The 17,818-nt window shown below is 39.1% G+C and overlaps 1 protein-coding gene across 1 annotated transcript in view; it reads left to right on the top strand.

Moving 5' to 3' along the window:
* LOC122814488 (FK506-binding protein 5-like) overlaps nucleotides 1–17,818 on the top strand; it is a 175,903-nt gene that overhangs the window by 123,030 nt on the left and 35,055 nt on the right. The window contains exons 3-4 of the mRNA XM_044087064.1: nucleotides 11,772–11,858; nucleotides 17,354–17,440. Of these exons, the coding sequence (XP_043942999.1) occupies nucleotides 11,772–11,858; nucleotides 17,354–17,440 (174 nt within the window). The remainder of the gene's footprint in view (nucleotides 1–11,771; nucleotides 11,859–17,353; nucleotides 17,441–17,818) is intronic.

Consider the following 17,818-nt stretch of genomic DNA (forward strand, 5'->3'; position numbering starts at 1 on the left):
TAAATATTAGAAAAGTATACATTTTAGCTCACTTGGCAGAAACAGTACAAACTTGTGTTGCCTTTGTTGTTTTGTGTGTTCCAAGCCTTTGCAGCTGAGGTGTCTGGCAGTTTTTTGAAAACAGTGATATTTGGGTATTTTGAAATTCTAGAGCTTTCTGACAAAATGGTGCCAAAACAATGAATAGGAATAAATATATCCAATACAGGGATAAAAACTGATGCATTAGCTAATATCAGCTGCCCTTCTCATATCCTAATCCAAATTTCACATTCACAGCTACCTGCTATAGCCTTCACTCTGACTCTCATCCTGCGTGAGTTTTCTCCTTTAAATCTAGCTAAAGCTACGGTATGGCATGTACTTCATAATGACTTTGTTATGCTAATGTCACTATTAATACAAATGTGTATACCATGTTCACTTGTTAAATTACTATGTGTATAATTCATATGACAGTCAGTGCCAGCCTTAGGTAAACTAGCATGCTAGGTGAAAAGGCTCCATGTCACCACATCCCCCATTGACAACCCATCACGGCCTACTCACACTATTCACATTACTTTTTTCTTTTATAACAGTTTTCCTACTTTTCATTTTTCCTTCAGTTATTCATTCATTTATTCAGCATGTTGTAAGAAAGACTGTACTCTGATAACTTACTAGAAGCAAATGCATTAAGCCAGGGGTTCGGGAGCAGCAAGGCCCTCCAGGAACCATGGGGGTTCTAGATGCTCTGAGATGCAGTTTACAGCTGTTGTAAACAACCCTTTTATGCAGTGATTGCCTGAACAAAAAACATGATTATTTAAAGAAATTCACTCTTACTCTTCAACTCTGCTTTTTCCTGAATCTTTTCTACACAACCTAAAAAAACAAGGCTATGCTGTAATAACTGAATTAAACTGGGGTCTGGGGACTGCCAGTCACTCAGAAACCATGGGGTCATAGATGCTCTGAGGTATATTTTATAGTTTTTTATTCAAACTTTTAATTCTGTAATGGCCTGAAGAAAAGTCATATATAAAGAAAAGAAATTCAATTCTATTTTTTTATTTCAAGGAAGAAATAGATTGTATCCAAGGTTTAATTCTTAGAGCTGACCAAATACCAGTTCACAAGAAACTGAGAAGACAAATATTTCTGAGGATACATATATCTAGGAATAGTAACTGCCCACTACTCCACCTCAAACTAGGTAGTCACTTTCTGTGAATCCCCGTTTTCTGTTAAATTGGGATAAAATTAAGGCATAAATGCCCAGGGTCATATTTCATGCTGCGGCTGTTGTGATATTTATATACAGCATGCCTCTTCATCCCCTACCCCAAAAACCAGCCACCTTCTGTGTACCCTTCTGATTTCAGAGACAAAACTGAAAAAACAAACAGAACATACTACATTGGCTGTCAGACATATATAAATGTATATAAACAGGATACCTATTTAATCTATTGCAAAAGATATCCATACGTATAAACATTTAATGTTTTCTTGTGAGAAAACTGAACAAAACTAATGTTTAAGTAATATATCCATTTTGTTACTTCTATGGACAGTACAGTGATTCTATACAAGCTATAGTGACCCTCCATAGACCCCTCTGAAGTTTGTAAGAAAAGTTGAAGAAGGGAGCCGCTTTTGAGATTTTAAGTATTTTTCTCTGTTTATTTGCTAAGTTTTTCTGCATAGCTGCCTAGTTTGAGCATTTTCTGGCTTGTTAAACTTGATTTCTGCATTAGTAGCTGTATTTAGAGCACAACCAAAAGTTGTTTACTGAATTTCCTGTTTGCACTTAATTTTAAATCGTTTTTTTCTCAAAACTTGCATATTTTCTGTCCTTGACCTAGCACTCTTGTGTGGAGTCATTTACTGCACTGTTATAACTTGATATTACCTGTGAACCTCTGCTATCTTTGAAAAAACAAAAACAAAAAAAATCTTGCTTTTTTCCCACTTTTCTGAGATTTAAAAAAGTTCAGTTACAGGCTTGCTGTTTCCTGAACTGTTTGTAAGTTTCTGTGAGGCCATTTTTGCTTGGGCTAAAGGAAAGTCTCTCTGTTGATCAGTGGCAGTGAATAACATTGAGCAGCTTCCCTGCCCCCCCGTAGGAGTGGTTACTGACTTGAAACTGTAGTTTTATTGTCCGTTTTGGGTCTATTCCTGCTTCTTTCCAGCCCCTGCTATCAAGCACACTTTAACGTGCTTTAGCGCAATTTAGCACAGAGTTGCCACTAGAGCAGCATCGGGCAGTGCCGGTTTAACAAGGTTAAACTTTTTCTGGCTCCATAAAGTCTGTTCTTCAATTTTCCCCTTAGAACTGCTCTGTTAGGAACCTAAACAGTTTACACCTTCACTAAAAAGCACAGCACTTGTTCCTAATTGCTTTTTCTACTCAAAAAGCTCAGCACTTGTCTTAAAAGCATATCCCTTGTCTTATAAGCATTTTCTTTGCAGGTCAAGCACTCCTATATTATACAAATCCCTCACTTGCAAAACCCCCCAGGAGTGCCCACTTCCCTAAGCCCTCTACTTTTCTGTCTCATACCAACTCATAATTCTTTCTAGCATGTCGAAGGGTCAGATGCTGGCATCCTCTCCTGCCCAGTTGGTGAATCTGGGAATTCTGAGGCAATGTTACAATTGCCTCATGTACACGGACAACCCTCTCCTCCTCCCACATAACACTAACACTTGAGAGATGCAGCTATTTAGCCAAACTGGAGGCTGAGCTCTCTCAACTCAGGACTGGCAAGACCAGGCAGGAGGAGAAGGCAACTACACACACCACAATACAAGTCTCACATAACTCAACCACACCACTGAATCAAACACATAAACACACTAAGACATACTCGCACCCTCTGAGTAAAAATTTACCTAAACAGCAAAGGCCTTCAAAGCAGACACCCAAGCAACTGCAAACTCAAGACACCACACAAACAACACATAAAAAACAAAATCAGTGTGCAAAGCAGTCACTGCCCTTAAGGCCAAATACAACACCAAACATACTTGTCATAGGTGACTCCATAGTCAGACACACTGACGTCCCACTCACCAGGCTGAACAAGGAGAAGGTCACGGTAAGCTGCCTATTGGGCACTAGAATCCGCCACATAACACAAGCACTCAGGTCACTCCATGGCAAGTACAAGTATGACACAGTCATTGTCCATGCTGGTGTGAACGACCTGAGATGTACCTCCCTGGACTACATGAAAAGAGACATAGAGGAGCTCTCTGATTATGCAGCCCAGGCAGGTATGACCCTGACCCTGAGCAGTATCCTTCCTTCACCACGAATGATACCACAATATAGTGACAAGATGATCAGCTTTACCAATTGGCTTAATTTCTGGTGTCATTCAAAGGGGATCCAGTGTCTGTCTGCTTGGGATGACATGCTTGACAAGCCTCGCTGCTTCGCAAGGGACGGCTTGCACCTGTCACCCCTGGGATTCCGGATATTGGCTAAGGCTCTTGCCACCCCCATAGTGCCATTTTTAGGCAAGGCTCAAATTCTAAACCTACCACCCTAGAAAACAAAAAACAGGAAAAAACTAAGGGTAATGCTGCTCAATGCCAGAAGTCTAAATCTCAAAATGCACGCACTCGAGGCCCTTCTCAGTATGGAGAACATCGATGTCTGTGCTGTGACTGAAACCTGGTTCAAGGCTCCTGAGAGCACCCCGGCACTATCAGGTTTTACCTCATATCATGTGTTCCGGCCCCAAAACCCGGACCATACCACAAAAGGAGGGGGTGTATCCATATTCATCAAGGATGCCCACACCTCCAGGTTGGTGGCTACGCACAAAGCATCGGAAACCATCCAGGTGCAATTAACCATAGGCAAAACTGCTCTACAATTTGTAGCATGCTACAGGCCACCCTCTCAAACTCAAGAAAACCACACAGCCTTCCTGAAGACACTGGGTACAAATGTATCACCAAACACCATCATATTGGGTGACTTCAACTGCCCGAATATAGACTGGGAACATTACTCAAGCCCCAACTTTCTAGCCCAAAGGTTCCTGGAGTTCATAAATTCAAATGCCATGGAACAACTAGTCACCGTCCCCACAAGAGGAGAAAATATACTAGATCTCATCATCACAAACATGGGGACAAAATGCTCCACACCGGAAGTATATCCCTCTTTGATGAGATCAGATCATAAACTAATCTCACTAGAAATCCACATCCCCGCCCCACCCCCAAAAAAAAAGACTACAGTGAAGAACTTCTCTAAAGCAAACTTCACACCACTCAAAACAGGTGTGGTATCCTTCAAGGCCCCGAGCCAATGGAAACCACAACCCAAGCTGGAAGCCCTTACAAATGCCTTCTATGAACACCTTCAGGACTGCATGGATCAGGCAATCCCAAATAAAACCAAGACTCTTTCCACCAAGGGCAAACGTCCAGTCTGGTGGACCCCAGCCATAAACAAACTTTACAATAAGAGGAGAAAGCTATTACATGATAGAGCAAAATCCCAAAAAGGGAAGGCATCTTTGATCAGTACTAGCAAGAAACTACAATCCCTCATAAAATCATCCAAGGCCAACTTTGAGAAAAAAATTGCCATAGATTCAAAAGACAATCATAAGGCCTTCTTCAGCTATGTCAGAAACCTGGGTGGAAACTCCCAGATATGCTCAGAATTAGTCCAAAATGATACAAAAATCACTGAACCTACAGACATTGCCAACATACTGGCAGACAGGTTCAGCGCAAACTTCACCCCCCTATCCCTCCCCAAAAGGAGAGATAACTATCCCAACAGAGTGTAGCCTCCCAGACATCTCAAATGCGCAGGTGAAAGCTGCTCTCTCTAAAGCTAAAAACACAGCATCAATGGGACCGGATGGTGTCCCCAGCTGTGTGCTACATGAACTCAATGAAGAACTAAACCCGCACATAAGGCAGCTGTTTAATCTTAGCCTTACCACAGGATATGTGCCCAAGGAGTGGCGTACAGCAACTGTGGTCCCACTCCACAAAGGCGGTGCCTCTACGGACCCTGGTAATTACCGCCCCATAAGCTTAACAAGCCTGGTCTGCAAAGCTATGGAGAGGATCATAATGGAACTCATAAACAAGGACATAGGGGACTTGCAGACCTTGGACCCAAGCCAGTTTGGCTTTGTCAAGGGCAGATCTTGCCTTTTGAACTTGGTCGACTTCTTCGAAACAGTTACCAAGGCCATTGATGAGGGAAAGGCAGTCCATACAGCCTACCTTGACCTTGCAAAAGCTTTCGACACAATACCCCACTCGGGTATCATAGAGAAACTTACCAGCTTAAATGTAAACCCATATGTCACAAGATGGGTTGCAAACTGGCTAAAGGACAGAACCCACAGGGTTAGAGTTGCTGGAGCCATGTCAGACTCCAAGCCAGTTACAAGTGGTGTCCCACAGGGCTCAGTCCTTGGCCCCCTATTGTTCGGCATCTACTTCTCAGAAGTACAGGCAAACATAGGAGGACTATGGTTGACAAAGTTTGCGGATGACTGCAAACTGGGTGAGATAGTGGATAGTACATCGGACACAGACATCCTTCAGAGGGGTCTCACGGAAACTGATAGCTGGTGCCAGAACCATGGCCTGAAGTTAAACGCAAAAAAGTGTATAGTCATACCCTTCGGGAAAAACAAGGTAACCCCAAGCTACCATATAGGTGGCAACCCACTAAGCACAGAAGAGGTTATCAGGGACCTGGGTACCCAGGTTGACAGTGGCCTCTCGTTTGACACTCATGTTGCTAAAGTGGTTCGAAAGACCTTCTACATTGCCCATCTGATCATGAAGGGATTCACATCTAGATCAAGTGAGGTCATTGTTCCCCTGTACTCTTCACTTATCAGACCAATGATTGAGTACAATGCCCCATTCGGGATGTATCTCACCCGACACCTGCAGCAATTGGAGAGACCCCAAAAGTTCCTCACCAAAAGGATAAAGGGACTCCAAAACCTGTCATATACTGCCAGACTGAAGAAACTCCAACTCTATTCAGTTGCATACCGTCTGCTCAGAGGTGACCTGTGCCTGACATACAAGGCCATGACCAACCCGGAATTAATGGACATGCTCCACCTCAAAAAATCCAAATCCACCAGAACCACTAGAGCAAGTGACTTAGACCTTAGCACGGATATAAATAGGACGTGCTGGAGGGATAGATTTATCACCCAGAGACTCCCCATGCTGTGGAATAAAATCCCGGTCCATGTGAGGCAGAGCACCTCGCTGGCTCTGTTCAAGAGAAATCTTGACCGGTAGATGGGAGATCGTAGGTTTACCCCGGGAATCATCTCTGTGTCACTGCTGGACAGAGGCACAACAAACTAATGGGCACATTATTTCTAACATAAGGGGTGGCGTAAGCCACATAACTTTGGGCTAGGCTTATAAATGCCTTAGGGCAGATAGCCTAGTATAAACCTATGAACCTATGAACCTATGAACCTAATAGCCACTTTATCTCCAGCCTAATACAAGATATAGTGACCTCTGAGGTCTGAGAATAATGTTAAAGAAATGATGACATAATCCCCACACCCCACCCCACATATGTAAAGAGACCTTCTGTGTACACCTATGAGCAAGGGTGGTTTTAGACTAGGTGGGATTCATGGCACAGGTGAATACTAAGTCCATGACAAGATGTATTTATACAGCCCCCAGAAGTTCTAAACATTTTGTGAAGCATTTATCCCTTATTTTTTGAGAGATTACAGTTAAACTGAGCAAGTGACAACAAGGTAATTTACTTTCATCCCGACAACTACTACCAAACACTTATAGCTACTTCTTCAGAAATCTGATTGTGATAAAAGAATATGACTACATAATATATTTCATCTTTGTTCCAAACAGTTGCCACACATTAAAATATTGCATGCTGCTTCACATAATCACATTAGCCCTGCAAAACCAAAGCAATAAGCCAAGAGCAGCACACAGCTAGTCACATTCCTGCACAGAAGACAGCTACAGTAATTATGTGTACTCTGTCTGTGCATATCAGGTGACCATTTAAGTAGCCATCTTAATTCTCATAAATGCACACTAATCCTCCTGGGTCAGGTAGTGACTGTTTAAACTGCACAAAAGTAAGAGGATAAGTTACTTTCATCCAACCATCCTCAACCCTGACTCCCATCTAGCACTTATAGCCATGATGTCTGTTGGCTATGTAATATTATTTCACTCCACCAGATTTTCAAAAATTGTCCACATTTTTGCCTCATGTTTGTTTCTCATAAAATTTGTGGTTTTCTGACAAATCACAGAGAAATGAAGTCACTAAATCATATACATTTACGTTTCCCACTTCATAGTCTTCAGAAAATGTGTGCTAAGACAAATCCCGTTATTCTATCAACTTTCTAAGTTTATAAGAGCAGTATATAAAATTTGTCCCTATTTTTTGGTCTTTGTCCAGCTTATTTGTTAAGACGTGTTATGGTTTGAAAATAAACACACAACACAATTCAGCAGAGCATAATACCTTCTTTATTACAGAGAAATACATGGATTTGAGAGACTAGGCAATCAATAACCCATCACTTTGAACTACAGAAATTCATACTTTTTTTATATTATTTTGTGTTAATCAATGTTAATTATTTATATCTTATAAAACTGCCATGACCAATCAGAAATAAACACTACAGCATTATTTTTGCTTAGTACTAGGAATCACACAAAGAATCAGTCAAATAACTGTTTAGTTATTTACTACATTCCTTCTTAAAGTCATATGTAACAGGATGTCTTTAAATGAAACTAAATTATTCCTGTCAGCAGTTTATTGAACAGCTCTAGTAGTCTGTTGTTTTAGTGAATAGTTCTTTATTCATAAAGAGTCTCATGAAATGTTCTACTCTTGTCAGCACTAGCTTGTTTTTAGGAAAGATTATCAGCAAATATATCTTGAAGGCCACTCTCACCATTCCAGCTTGTTTATTAGAATACTCTAGAAACAAACTGAATGCATTTTATTTCACATATCAACCATCATATTTCACTAAACATTTTAGTGCTCAATTGTACTGCATTGTGCAGAAAGCTTAGCATTTGGCACTGAAGTGAGTCAGTGTTCCACTGTTCCATTTTAACAGTTTTGGCTCCTCTTTCCATTCTCTGATTGGCCCCCAAATTGCAATTATAATCAATCTGCAAAGAGAGAAAGGGAGCCAACTTTTGAAGCTTAAGCAGCTAAATGGAATGGCAACAGAAGTCTATGGCTTCAGGCCATGGATGTTGGCAGGCATATGCTATCAGTAGTATATCCAAGTATGCATAGATACCAAAATGAAACATATTCCCAAGTGACTCTTTCAGTAGTATGTCCAAATATTAACAAGCACCTAAATGAAACATTGCCCCAAGCAACCCCCTTCAGTGTTATGTCCAGATAATCACAAGCACCAAAATAAAACATTTTCCCAAGCAACTCATTCAGTAAGCACTAAAATAAAAGATTTCCCCAAGTGACCCATTCAGTAGCATGTACAAGTATGCATAAGCACCAAAATTAAACATTTTCCCAAGCAATCCCTTTTGTAGTACATCCAAGTATACACAAGCACTGAAATGAAACAACTCCCAAAGCAACCCCTTCAATAGTATGTCCAAGTATACACAAGCACCAAAATGAAACATTTCGTTACGTGACCCCTTCAGTAGTGCATCCAAGTATGCACAGACACCAAAATGAAACATTTCCCCAAGTGACCCCTTCAGTAGTACATCCAAGTATGCACAGACACCAAAATGAAACATTCCCCAAGCAACCATTCATTATTATGTCCACATGTGCACAACCAACATGAAACATTTCCCATAATGGTCCCTTCAGTAGTTTGCCCAAATATTCACAAGCACCAAAATGAAAGATTTCCCCAAGTGACCATTCAGAAGTATGTCCAAATATTCACAAGCACCCAAATTAAATATTCCCCAAGCAATCCCTTCAGTTTTATGTCCGAATAATCACAGACACCAAAATGAAACATTTCCCCATGATGGCAACTCATTCAGTAAGCACTAAAATGAAAGATTTCCCCAAGTGACCCATTTAGTAGTTTGTCCAAATATTCACAAGCACCAAAAGGAAACATTTCCTCACACAACCTATTCAATGTTTATATGTAGCATACCTTAACCTGAACATGACCTTTGAGACCATTCCCTATGATTAAATAAATGCACCAGCAAATGGACTCCAGGAAGCAACCAGAAAGAAAAACCAGATGAATGAACAAGCCACGAATTTTGACCTAGGTTTCGTCTTTAATCCGACTTCATTAGAACACACCTTAATACAAATAAAGAACAACCTTATATACACACTTAAAAATGACATCATCACTAGTCAATTGAATAATAACTTAATTAACATAATATATTGTAAATGAATATAATTAATTCAATATGAAGGCCAGCATACATAGTAAAAAGCACAACCCCAGACCCTAATATAATAATATTAACATCAAAATAAAACTTAAAAATAAAACAGTAAAATTAAATTTTAAATTTGATATTTAGTTTTGCCAAATATGACTAAAGTGCTCCAATTAAACTGAAAATTAAAATTAATCATGAAAAACACAAAACAATCTAATTGCTGAGTGTATACATGCTGTATTGATATATCAAATATAAATATGAGCTAGTTCACCCCAATATATTCTTTAATTTTAAAATGGGCATAATAGAAATGCAGTCATTAATGCCTGGAAATTCCAATGCATTAAGTTTCAACTGCCATTTCATCTCACCTATATCTAAGTGCACGTCCAGTTTCCTTCCAAATCTATCTACCAAAAACTGCTGGACCACACAAAACTTAAAATGATGCCCACTATTAGTGTCAATGTGCCTGTACAGGGCATTGGTCTTTTTCTTTAGCCTGATATCAGACTGATGTTCAATAATGCGGTCTCTTAATGCCCTGCAGGTCTTCCCAATATAAAAGGCTGGACACCGTGTGCACATAGCCGCATACACGACACTTGTGCTGTAACAATCAAAATGGGCACCAACCCTAACAGTGACCCCAGCTAAATTAAATGCGGCACCCGTCACATTAATCAAGTGACAAACACTACATCTACCGCACTTAAAGTTACCCTTACTTCTAAAAGTAACATTGTTCTTAGTGTCATTCTTTTCCAATAATTGCTTAAAAGAAAATCCCTTCCTATAAACACATTTCGGAGGTCTCCCCAGTTTATCACTAACTAGATGATCCATTTTCAAAACTTTCCAATTGTTGGTAATAATGTTAGCAATATAAGGGGCATCAAAGGAGAAAGTAGTAATAAAGTATAATGGATGGCCAGCACCAGCCCGTGCACTAGTATCATCATTCCTAAGAATGGTTTCACCCATGGGAGCAGCATTAACCTCAACATGCTCATTCCTAATATCATGCTTTTCATACAGTAAAGCCCAATAAACACCTTAGCCCTTTTGGCTTTAACTTCATCAGCTATACAATCACACAATGCAACTGGGTAACGCCGCCTAATAAACATCAACTTGATGAAATCAAGCTCTTTGATGAAATCAACATCCAGACTTGTCATTCTCGCCGCCCTGACCATCTACCCTTTAACTATTGCCTTCTTCTGATGGTCAGGGTGACTACTTGAATAACTCAAATATGAATTGGAAAATGTTGCTTTTCTATGAATAGTAGATATCAATTTAGAATCAACAGGACTATAGGCTAAATGCACGTCCAAATAATCAATTTCACTTTTGCTCATACTATGGGTAAATTTCAAAAATTCAACAGAATTGGCATATACTGGGGCACACGCCACTCCCATCGCTACCCCAGTTGTCTGCTTGAAATAACTACCCTCAAACTGAATGAAGTTGTTGGTCAACACAACTTCCATTAAGCCCACCAACAAGTTGATTCCAATTATGTAATGGCATACTGGGAGCAGGAATTCCTTTTTACCAGCAGATTTATGCCCCACATTAGCTTTTGCACCCGCTTCCTAGATGATTTGTTTATCATTTGGGATGGTGGAAATGATAAGTTTGGGGAATTTATTCATTTTCTCAATAATTCTGTTGAATTTTTGAAATTTACCCATAGTATGAGCAAAAGTGAAATTGATTATTTGGACAGTGTTTGCAGAGACACTTCAAAAATGCACAAGGACAAAGTTATGTAGCTTATACTCCTTGAAGGCTTTGTCTGAGAAGTCAGAGAGTTATATTAAAAATGTGTGGATTTCTGGCTGGTTGCTTTCTTGTATCATCCTTTTTTCTAAAAGTTGCTGTGCGTACAAAGTTATGTAATGCCTGACCTACCTTTGTCAGTCTGTTTTCTAGAGGGACACACTTCCTGGGTATACTCTTGTATGGACCGTGTGTTCCTTGGTTTACAAGTGTCTGTTTCTAGTAGGTACCAAGAGTTTCTGACTTATCCAGAACAGCAGAGTATGTAGGTGGAAGCTATAAAACCTAGGATTTTCTGATGCAATTCATAATATGTTTTATGCTTATCTACAATTTGTAGTGTCTCCGACTTCTTCATGTGACTATTACTGGTATATACATTTTAAGAAACACACCATTAACATTTTTTGTACATGTGCAACTGTTCTTTTTCTGGCTGTAATATTGTCGCACTGTTCTTAGAATCACATTTTTAACCACTGTATTTTGTCAAATTAATTTATCCTGTGATGACTAAATTTGACATGACTTGTTTATTTCTGCAGATATGATTGTGGAAGATACAATTCAAGAAGTGAAGGAACAAGATGCAGAAGCTGACAGTACAGAAGTGAATCATTCTGCTACAGCAGGTGTGTGTATTTTGTATTTGTCTCTGCATTGTTTCTCAGAAATTTGAACTTAAATCCCTACTGAAAAATTTGGGTCTATATCATATTGTCGAACACTAACTTCATCAAATCGCTATTTATCAAATCCACTTTGTTGAATCCTCGTCATTGAACGGCCGTTTCATCAAATTTTTTTACAATGGCTGGTCATCCTAGCACTTGTCGCTAAATTCTAAAAATTTAAAACCCACCTAAGTGGGGGGCTTTGCCCCCCATACCCCCCCTAACTAAATATACCAACTCCAAGATCGCAGTTGTTGTTGTCTTTCAGCTTTTCCCGGTTAGGGGTCGCCACAGTGGAACTCTGGTCCGCTAATGATTGGCAGTAGATTTTTATGAACATTAAGGTGCCAGCTCGACGTTCAACCTTCCAGGAAGGCACGCCCATTTACGCATGTCTTTCGAACGCCCACCCAACCACGGGGAGGACATGCAGACTCCACACAGAAGGCACTCCCCGCACTCCAGCCAAGAATCAAATGGGAGAACCTCTTGCTGTGAGGCAAAAATGCTACCGCTGCACCACCACGGCATTATATCAACTCCAAGATCGCAGTACAGTGGAGAAAAGGACAAATCCCCAATGATGGCCAGACATTGTTTTTCCCTATGAAAAACTTCAATTAAATGGCCATTCAATGAAGAGAGGTTTCGACAAAGTGAGTTTGATAAATAGCAATTCGTAGTAAGTAATCGACATTATGATGTAGACCCGAAAAATTCACTAGAAAAATCTTCCAATAATAAAAATGAAAATGGGATGTTTGAAGGCAGAAACTGATGGGTTGAGAGACGTATCAGAGGGTAGAAACAGGCCGTGTTTGTATTGTCTTTGTTGCTGTACGCAACCCAAGCCTTTCCATCATATAAGTTAATTTTCTGAAAATAGTTAGAAACATGTTCTGCAATTATGTTGAAAAGATGAGAAGTGTAGAGTATCCTGGGATAAGTTAACACTTCCAAATGTATTGGGAAGATGAAATGCTGCCGATCCATAATTATACAGTGATGCAGTAACTGCCATGACATTTCCTCCTGCCCTATTGCACACTTCACACTCACATCTATGATCTATATCCTTCACTCACCCTTTCATCGCACTTTGAACTTTACTCCTTTAAACCAGCTCCAGCTATAGTAAGTGCATTTATTCTACCTAATACTGTTAACGTTCATGTGTGTGTATATAAATATATATATATATATATATATAAATATATATATATATATATATATATATATATATATATATATATATATATATATCAGCGTTTCTTTCAACTACTGTAACTTTGGTCCGAAAGTGAAGAAATTCCAAGTGTGTCAGTTTTCTACTCCATTTAACAAGCCAATAAATGAATGAAAACAAACAAATCAGTAAATAACATATAAATCAATAATCAGATTAATCAATAACTTACAGTTTTTTTTAATTTATGCGTATGATACAAAATGGGGTTACACACAACATTTTTTCTTTGAATTTTATTACCCTTTTTCATTGGATGCCAAGGTTTTGAGAGACATCCTTACTAAGAATTGGTCTGTTCTTAGTGATGACCCAGTAATTAGACAAAAAAATAGGTGAGACTCCTGCAATGGTATTTAAAAGGGGCCATAATCTGAAAAACATACTTGATAAAAGAACTAAATCTGTAGCTTTGGGATGTATAAATGTGGTAGATGTAATTTCTGCAAATATGTGGAAGTAACTAGTAGAATGTGTATTAACAGCTATACTTATGACATTTAAGGAACATTTAATTGTAACAGCTGTGGTGTTGTGTATTTTGCTATTTGTCAAGCATGCCAATGTTTCTATGTTGGTAAAATGGAACATCACTTGAAGCAAAGAATGTATGAACATCAGTACAATATCAGCAAACACATTTGCACTAATGTTTTGGTGAAACATGTTATTGAGAATCATGGCGACCACTTCCATTACTTAGTTATTGAACAAGTTACTAAAGACATTAGAAGTGGACCTTGGTCCTTGAGATTGGAAGAAAAAGAACTGGCCTGGCAATTGAGGCTGAATGCATATACGTACCCAGGTCTTAATGATCAGTGTTGCCTAAAATGTATTTTGAAACTTAAATCTCTTAAGAGGTGATTGACCTCTTACTTTAAAATTCTTTAGTATTTGATTATCAAATTCTATTTTTTGTTATATATTTTTATACATCGTTAATTTTAAATATTTTTATAGCACATATTGTGTGATATGTATTACACACAACCATCTGCTTTTTAGCCTGTTGAGAGGGTGTATGACTTTAAGACTTTGATTGCTTTTATGATGTCATGATTAACCAAAAGTATTTAACTTGTGCATTTTGTTTTTGAAATTTGTCTGAAGAAGTTCATGTATGAAAACTGAACTAAAGCGCTTTCATAAAGTTTTGGAAATTACCCTTGCCTCTTTAGTTTTTATTAGTTTGTCAGTTTTTCAAAATGAAAATATAGTCAGGGACTTAGAAACTTTGCTTGATAATTCCCACTCTTTTGACCATTATATGAAAAAGGTTTCTAGGAAATCTTTTATTTACACAACTTATTGACAAACAGTATCATCAAGTTCTCAAGAGCTAATCATTCATATATATATACTGTATTGATCAGAACAGTTATTAAGGATAAGGACCATTTCTTGATGGATCTCGCCAGACATATTAAACAATTAAAAAGATCCCAAAGGTTCTTAACCAAAAATATCACAAGCCTAAAGTCCCTGAGCTATTAGGAGACACTGGCAGTTCTATGCATTTATTCCACGTCTTACAGACTTTTGAAGGGAGAGCTCATTCTCCTATATCTCTGTAAGTCCAGTGACTCCATCAACACTAGAACCAGGGACCTAAATCACCAAGAAATAAATAAAACATTGTGGAGGTACAGCTTTATAACCCATTACCTTCACCTCCATCATCTTTGGAATAAACTAAAAAGGAAAAGGGCAGCATAGAAATTACAGTCATTTCTGTGCTGCTCTGTTTGTATGTTTGTGTGTTTGTGTGTTTGTTTGTTTTGTAGGTGTGTGTGTGTGTGTGTGTGTGTGTGTGTGTGCGCATGTGCGTGTGTGCGTGTGCGCGCGTGTGTGTGTGTGTGTGTGTGTGTGTGTGTGTGTGTGTGTGTGTGTGTGTGTGTGTGTGTGTGTGTGTGTGTGTGTGCGTGATGTGCGGTGTGCGCAGCGTGTGTGTGTGTGTGTGTGTGCGTGTCTGTGTGTGTGTGCGCGCATGTGCGTGTGGCCAAGGCAAGTGCTGCAGCGTGCGGTGTGTGTGCAGGTGCAGGTGCGTGTGCGCAGTGTGTGCGTGCGTGTGTATGTGGTTACTCTGGAATAAACACGTTAAGCAGTGCAGCGCAATATCTTCTTTTAAGCATAACCTTGATAACTGGATGGGGTTTCACAAACTGACTTTGATAGTAATTAATATGAGGTGCAGCCCCAGGGAGGGTAGTGTCAAGGTGTAAATGGTGATAAAATGAATAGCTTTGGGATATCTACGAAGTTATAATTCCAGGATTATACTTTAATGCTGTAACTGTCACAGCCTCTCCTCCTGTCCTATTACATACTTCACACGCCTGTCTTCTCTGCACTTCACTTCCCATCTCATTCCTCTGAGTCACAGATGCAGCTGCTATATATATTTGTAACTAGCTAGAATTCATGTAATGACTTTGTTAACATAACCACACTGTTAAATCTATTCCATATAAAATGTTCTCTTTTCTAAACTTATTTTGTAAATGAATGAATAGAAATAATGTTTTCTTCAATTACTGTAACCTCTGGCTGAAACTGAAACATGTCCATTTGGATCTATATGCTACCACAATAACAAATAAAGAAACAAACAAGTAAATAAATAAGTAAATAGGTAAGCCAACAGATAACGTGTGAGATCTTTTGTCTATTTTATATTATGATGCGCATTGGAAAACAGTGGTATTACTACTTTTAGAAGAGGAAGAGCAGTTTCATAAATATACATTTTAGATTTTATGGAATAAAGACTAGAGCATTTTGTTTTATTTTCTTTCTTTGCCCCAACTGTTGTCTGATCATCAGATCCCCTGCAGCTAATTGGATCATTTGTTCACATTCATGAGGGTGAAGATCATAATTCATATGACCATCTGGGCTGATTGAAGACATTTTCTATTTTGTATGCCATAATGCCCATACTCTCTTAGTGACGCACTGGTTATGGGTACGCAGTGGGCTAACAATGAATGGTGTTCCCTTACTTCTGTAAGGGTTGATGCCTCCAGGTCGCCCTGCCTCTTATTCCAGGGGATGAGCAGTGGTTTCTCCATTCTCTGACAGGGAGATAATACTACCCAGTGCATGCCACCGTCCCCAATCCCAGGACAGGAGAACAAGGCATGACCCTTCACTCCAACCGATTCAAGCATGGCTCTATCAGTGCTGGGGTGACTCATCTGACCCTGTTCAACAGTCACAGGCTTCATTCTTCTGTGTCATGGATTCAGACTGAAGGACAGTGGTAATGCATGTTATGGGACGGGCTGTGAGGGTCTGTTCAATGAGGCTGAGTGTGATTTAAAAAAATCCCAAAAGTACTTCTATTTTTATGACCCACGGTAATGACAGTATTCATGTATAAAATTATCAAAGGCACTAACTGAACAAACTAAGACAGAGGTTTTGGATAATATTCATGTCTTAGAATATTTACTGCTACTGACACAAGATGGAGGCAACACGATATGAACTGTATCCTGTTATGGCAACATTCATTTTTAAAGCAACTCATTTTCTCTGGCAGGCAGTGAGGTTTGCCAAGAAATTTACTGCTGACATTTTAATGTTGTTATTGATACAAAATCAGACAGTGTTTGCAGAGACACTTCAAAAATGCACAAGGACAAAGTCATGTAGCTTATACTCCTTGAAGGCTTTGTCTGAGAAGTCAGAGAGTTATATTACAAATGTGTGGATTTCTGGCTGGTTGCTTTCTTGTATCATCCTTTTTTCTAAAAGTTGCTGTGCGTACAAAGTTATGTAATGCCTGACCTACCTTTGTCAGTCTCTTTTCTAGAGGGACACATGGGTATGCTCTTGTATGGACCGTGTGTTCCTTGGTTTACAAGTGTCTGTTTCTGGTAGGTACCAAGAGTTTCTGACTTATCCAGAACAGCAGAGTATGTAGGTGGAAGTTATGAAACCTAGGATTTTCTGATGCAATTCATAATATGTTTTATGCTTATCTACAATTTGTAGTGTCTCCGACTTCTTCATGTGACTATTACTGGTATATACATTTTAAGAAACACACCATTAACATTTTTTGTACATGTGCAACTGTTCTTTTTCTGGCTGTAATATTCTCGCACTGTTCTTAGAATCACATTTTTAACCACTGTATTTTGTCAAATTAATTTATCCTGTGATTACTAAATTTGACATGACTTGTTTATTTCTGTAGATATGATTGTGGAAGATACAATTCAAGAAGTGAAGGAACAAGATGCAGAAGCTGACAGTACAGAAGTGAATCACTCTGCTACAGCAGGTGTGTGTATTTTGTATTTGTCTATGCATTGTTTCTCAGAAATTTGAACTTAAATCCCTATTGAAAAATTTGGGTCTATATCATATTGTCCAACACTAACTTCGTCAAATCGCTATTTATCAAATCCACTTTGTTGAATCCTCGTCATTGAATGGCCGTTTCATGAAATTTTTTTACAATGGCTGGTCAGCCTAGCACTTGTTGCTAAATTCTAAAAATTTAAAACCCACCTAAGTGGGGGGCTTTGCCCCCCATACCCCCCTAACTAAATATACCAACTCCAAGATCGCAGTTGTTGTTGTCTTTCAGCTTTTCCCAGTTAGGGGCCGCCACAGTGGAACTCTGGTCCGCTAATGATTGGCAGTAGATTTTTTACGA

This window comes from Protopterus annectens, chromosome 10.part0 (assembly GCF_019279795.1).
Source record: "Protopterus annectens isolate FY-2018-M chromosome 10.part0, PAN1.0, whole genome shotgun sequence".
Classification (NCBI taxonomy): domain Eukaryota; kingdom Metazoa; phylum Chordata; order Ceratodontiformes; family Protopteridae; genus Protopterus; species Protopterus annectens.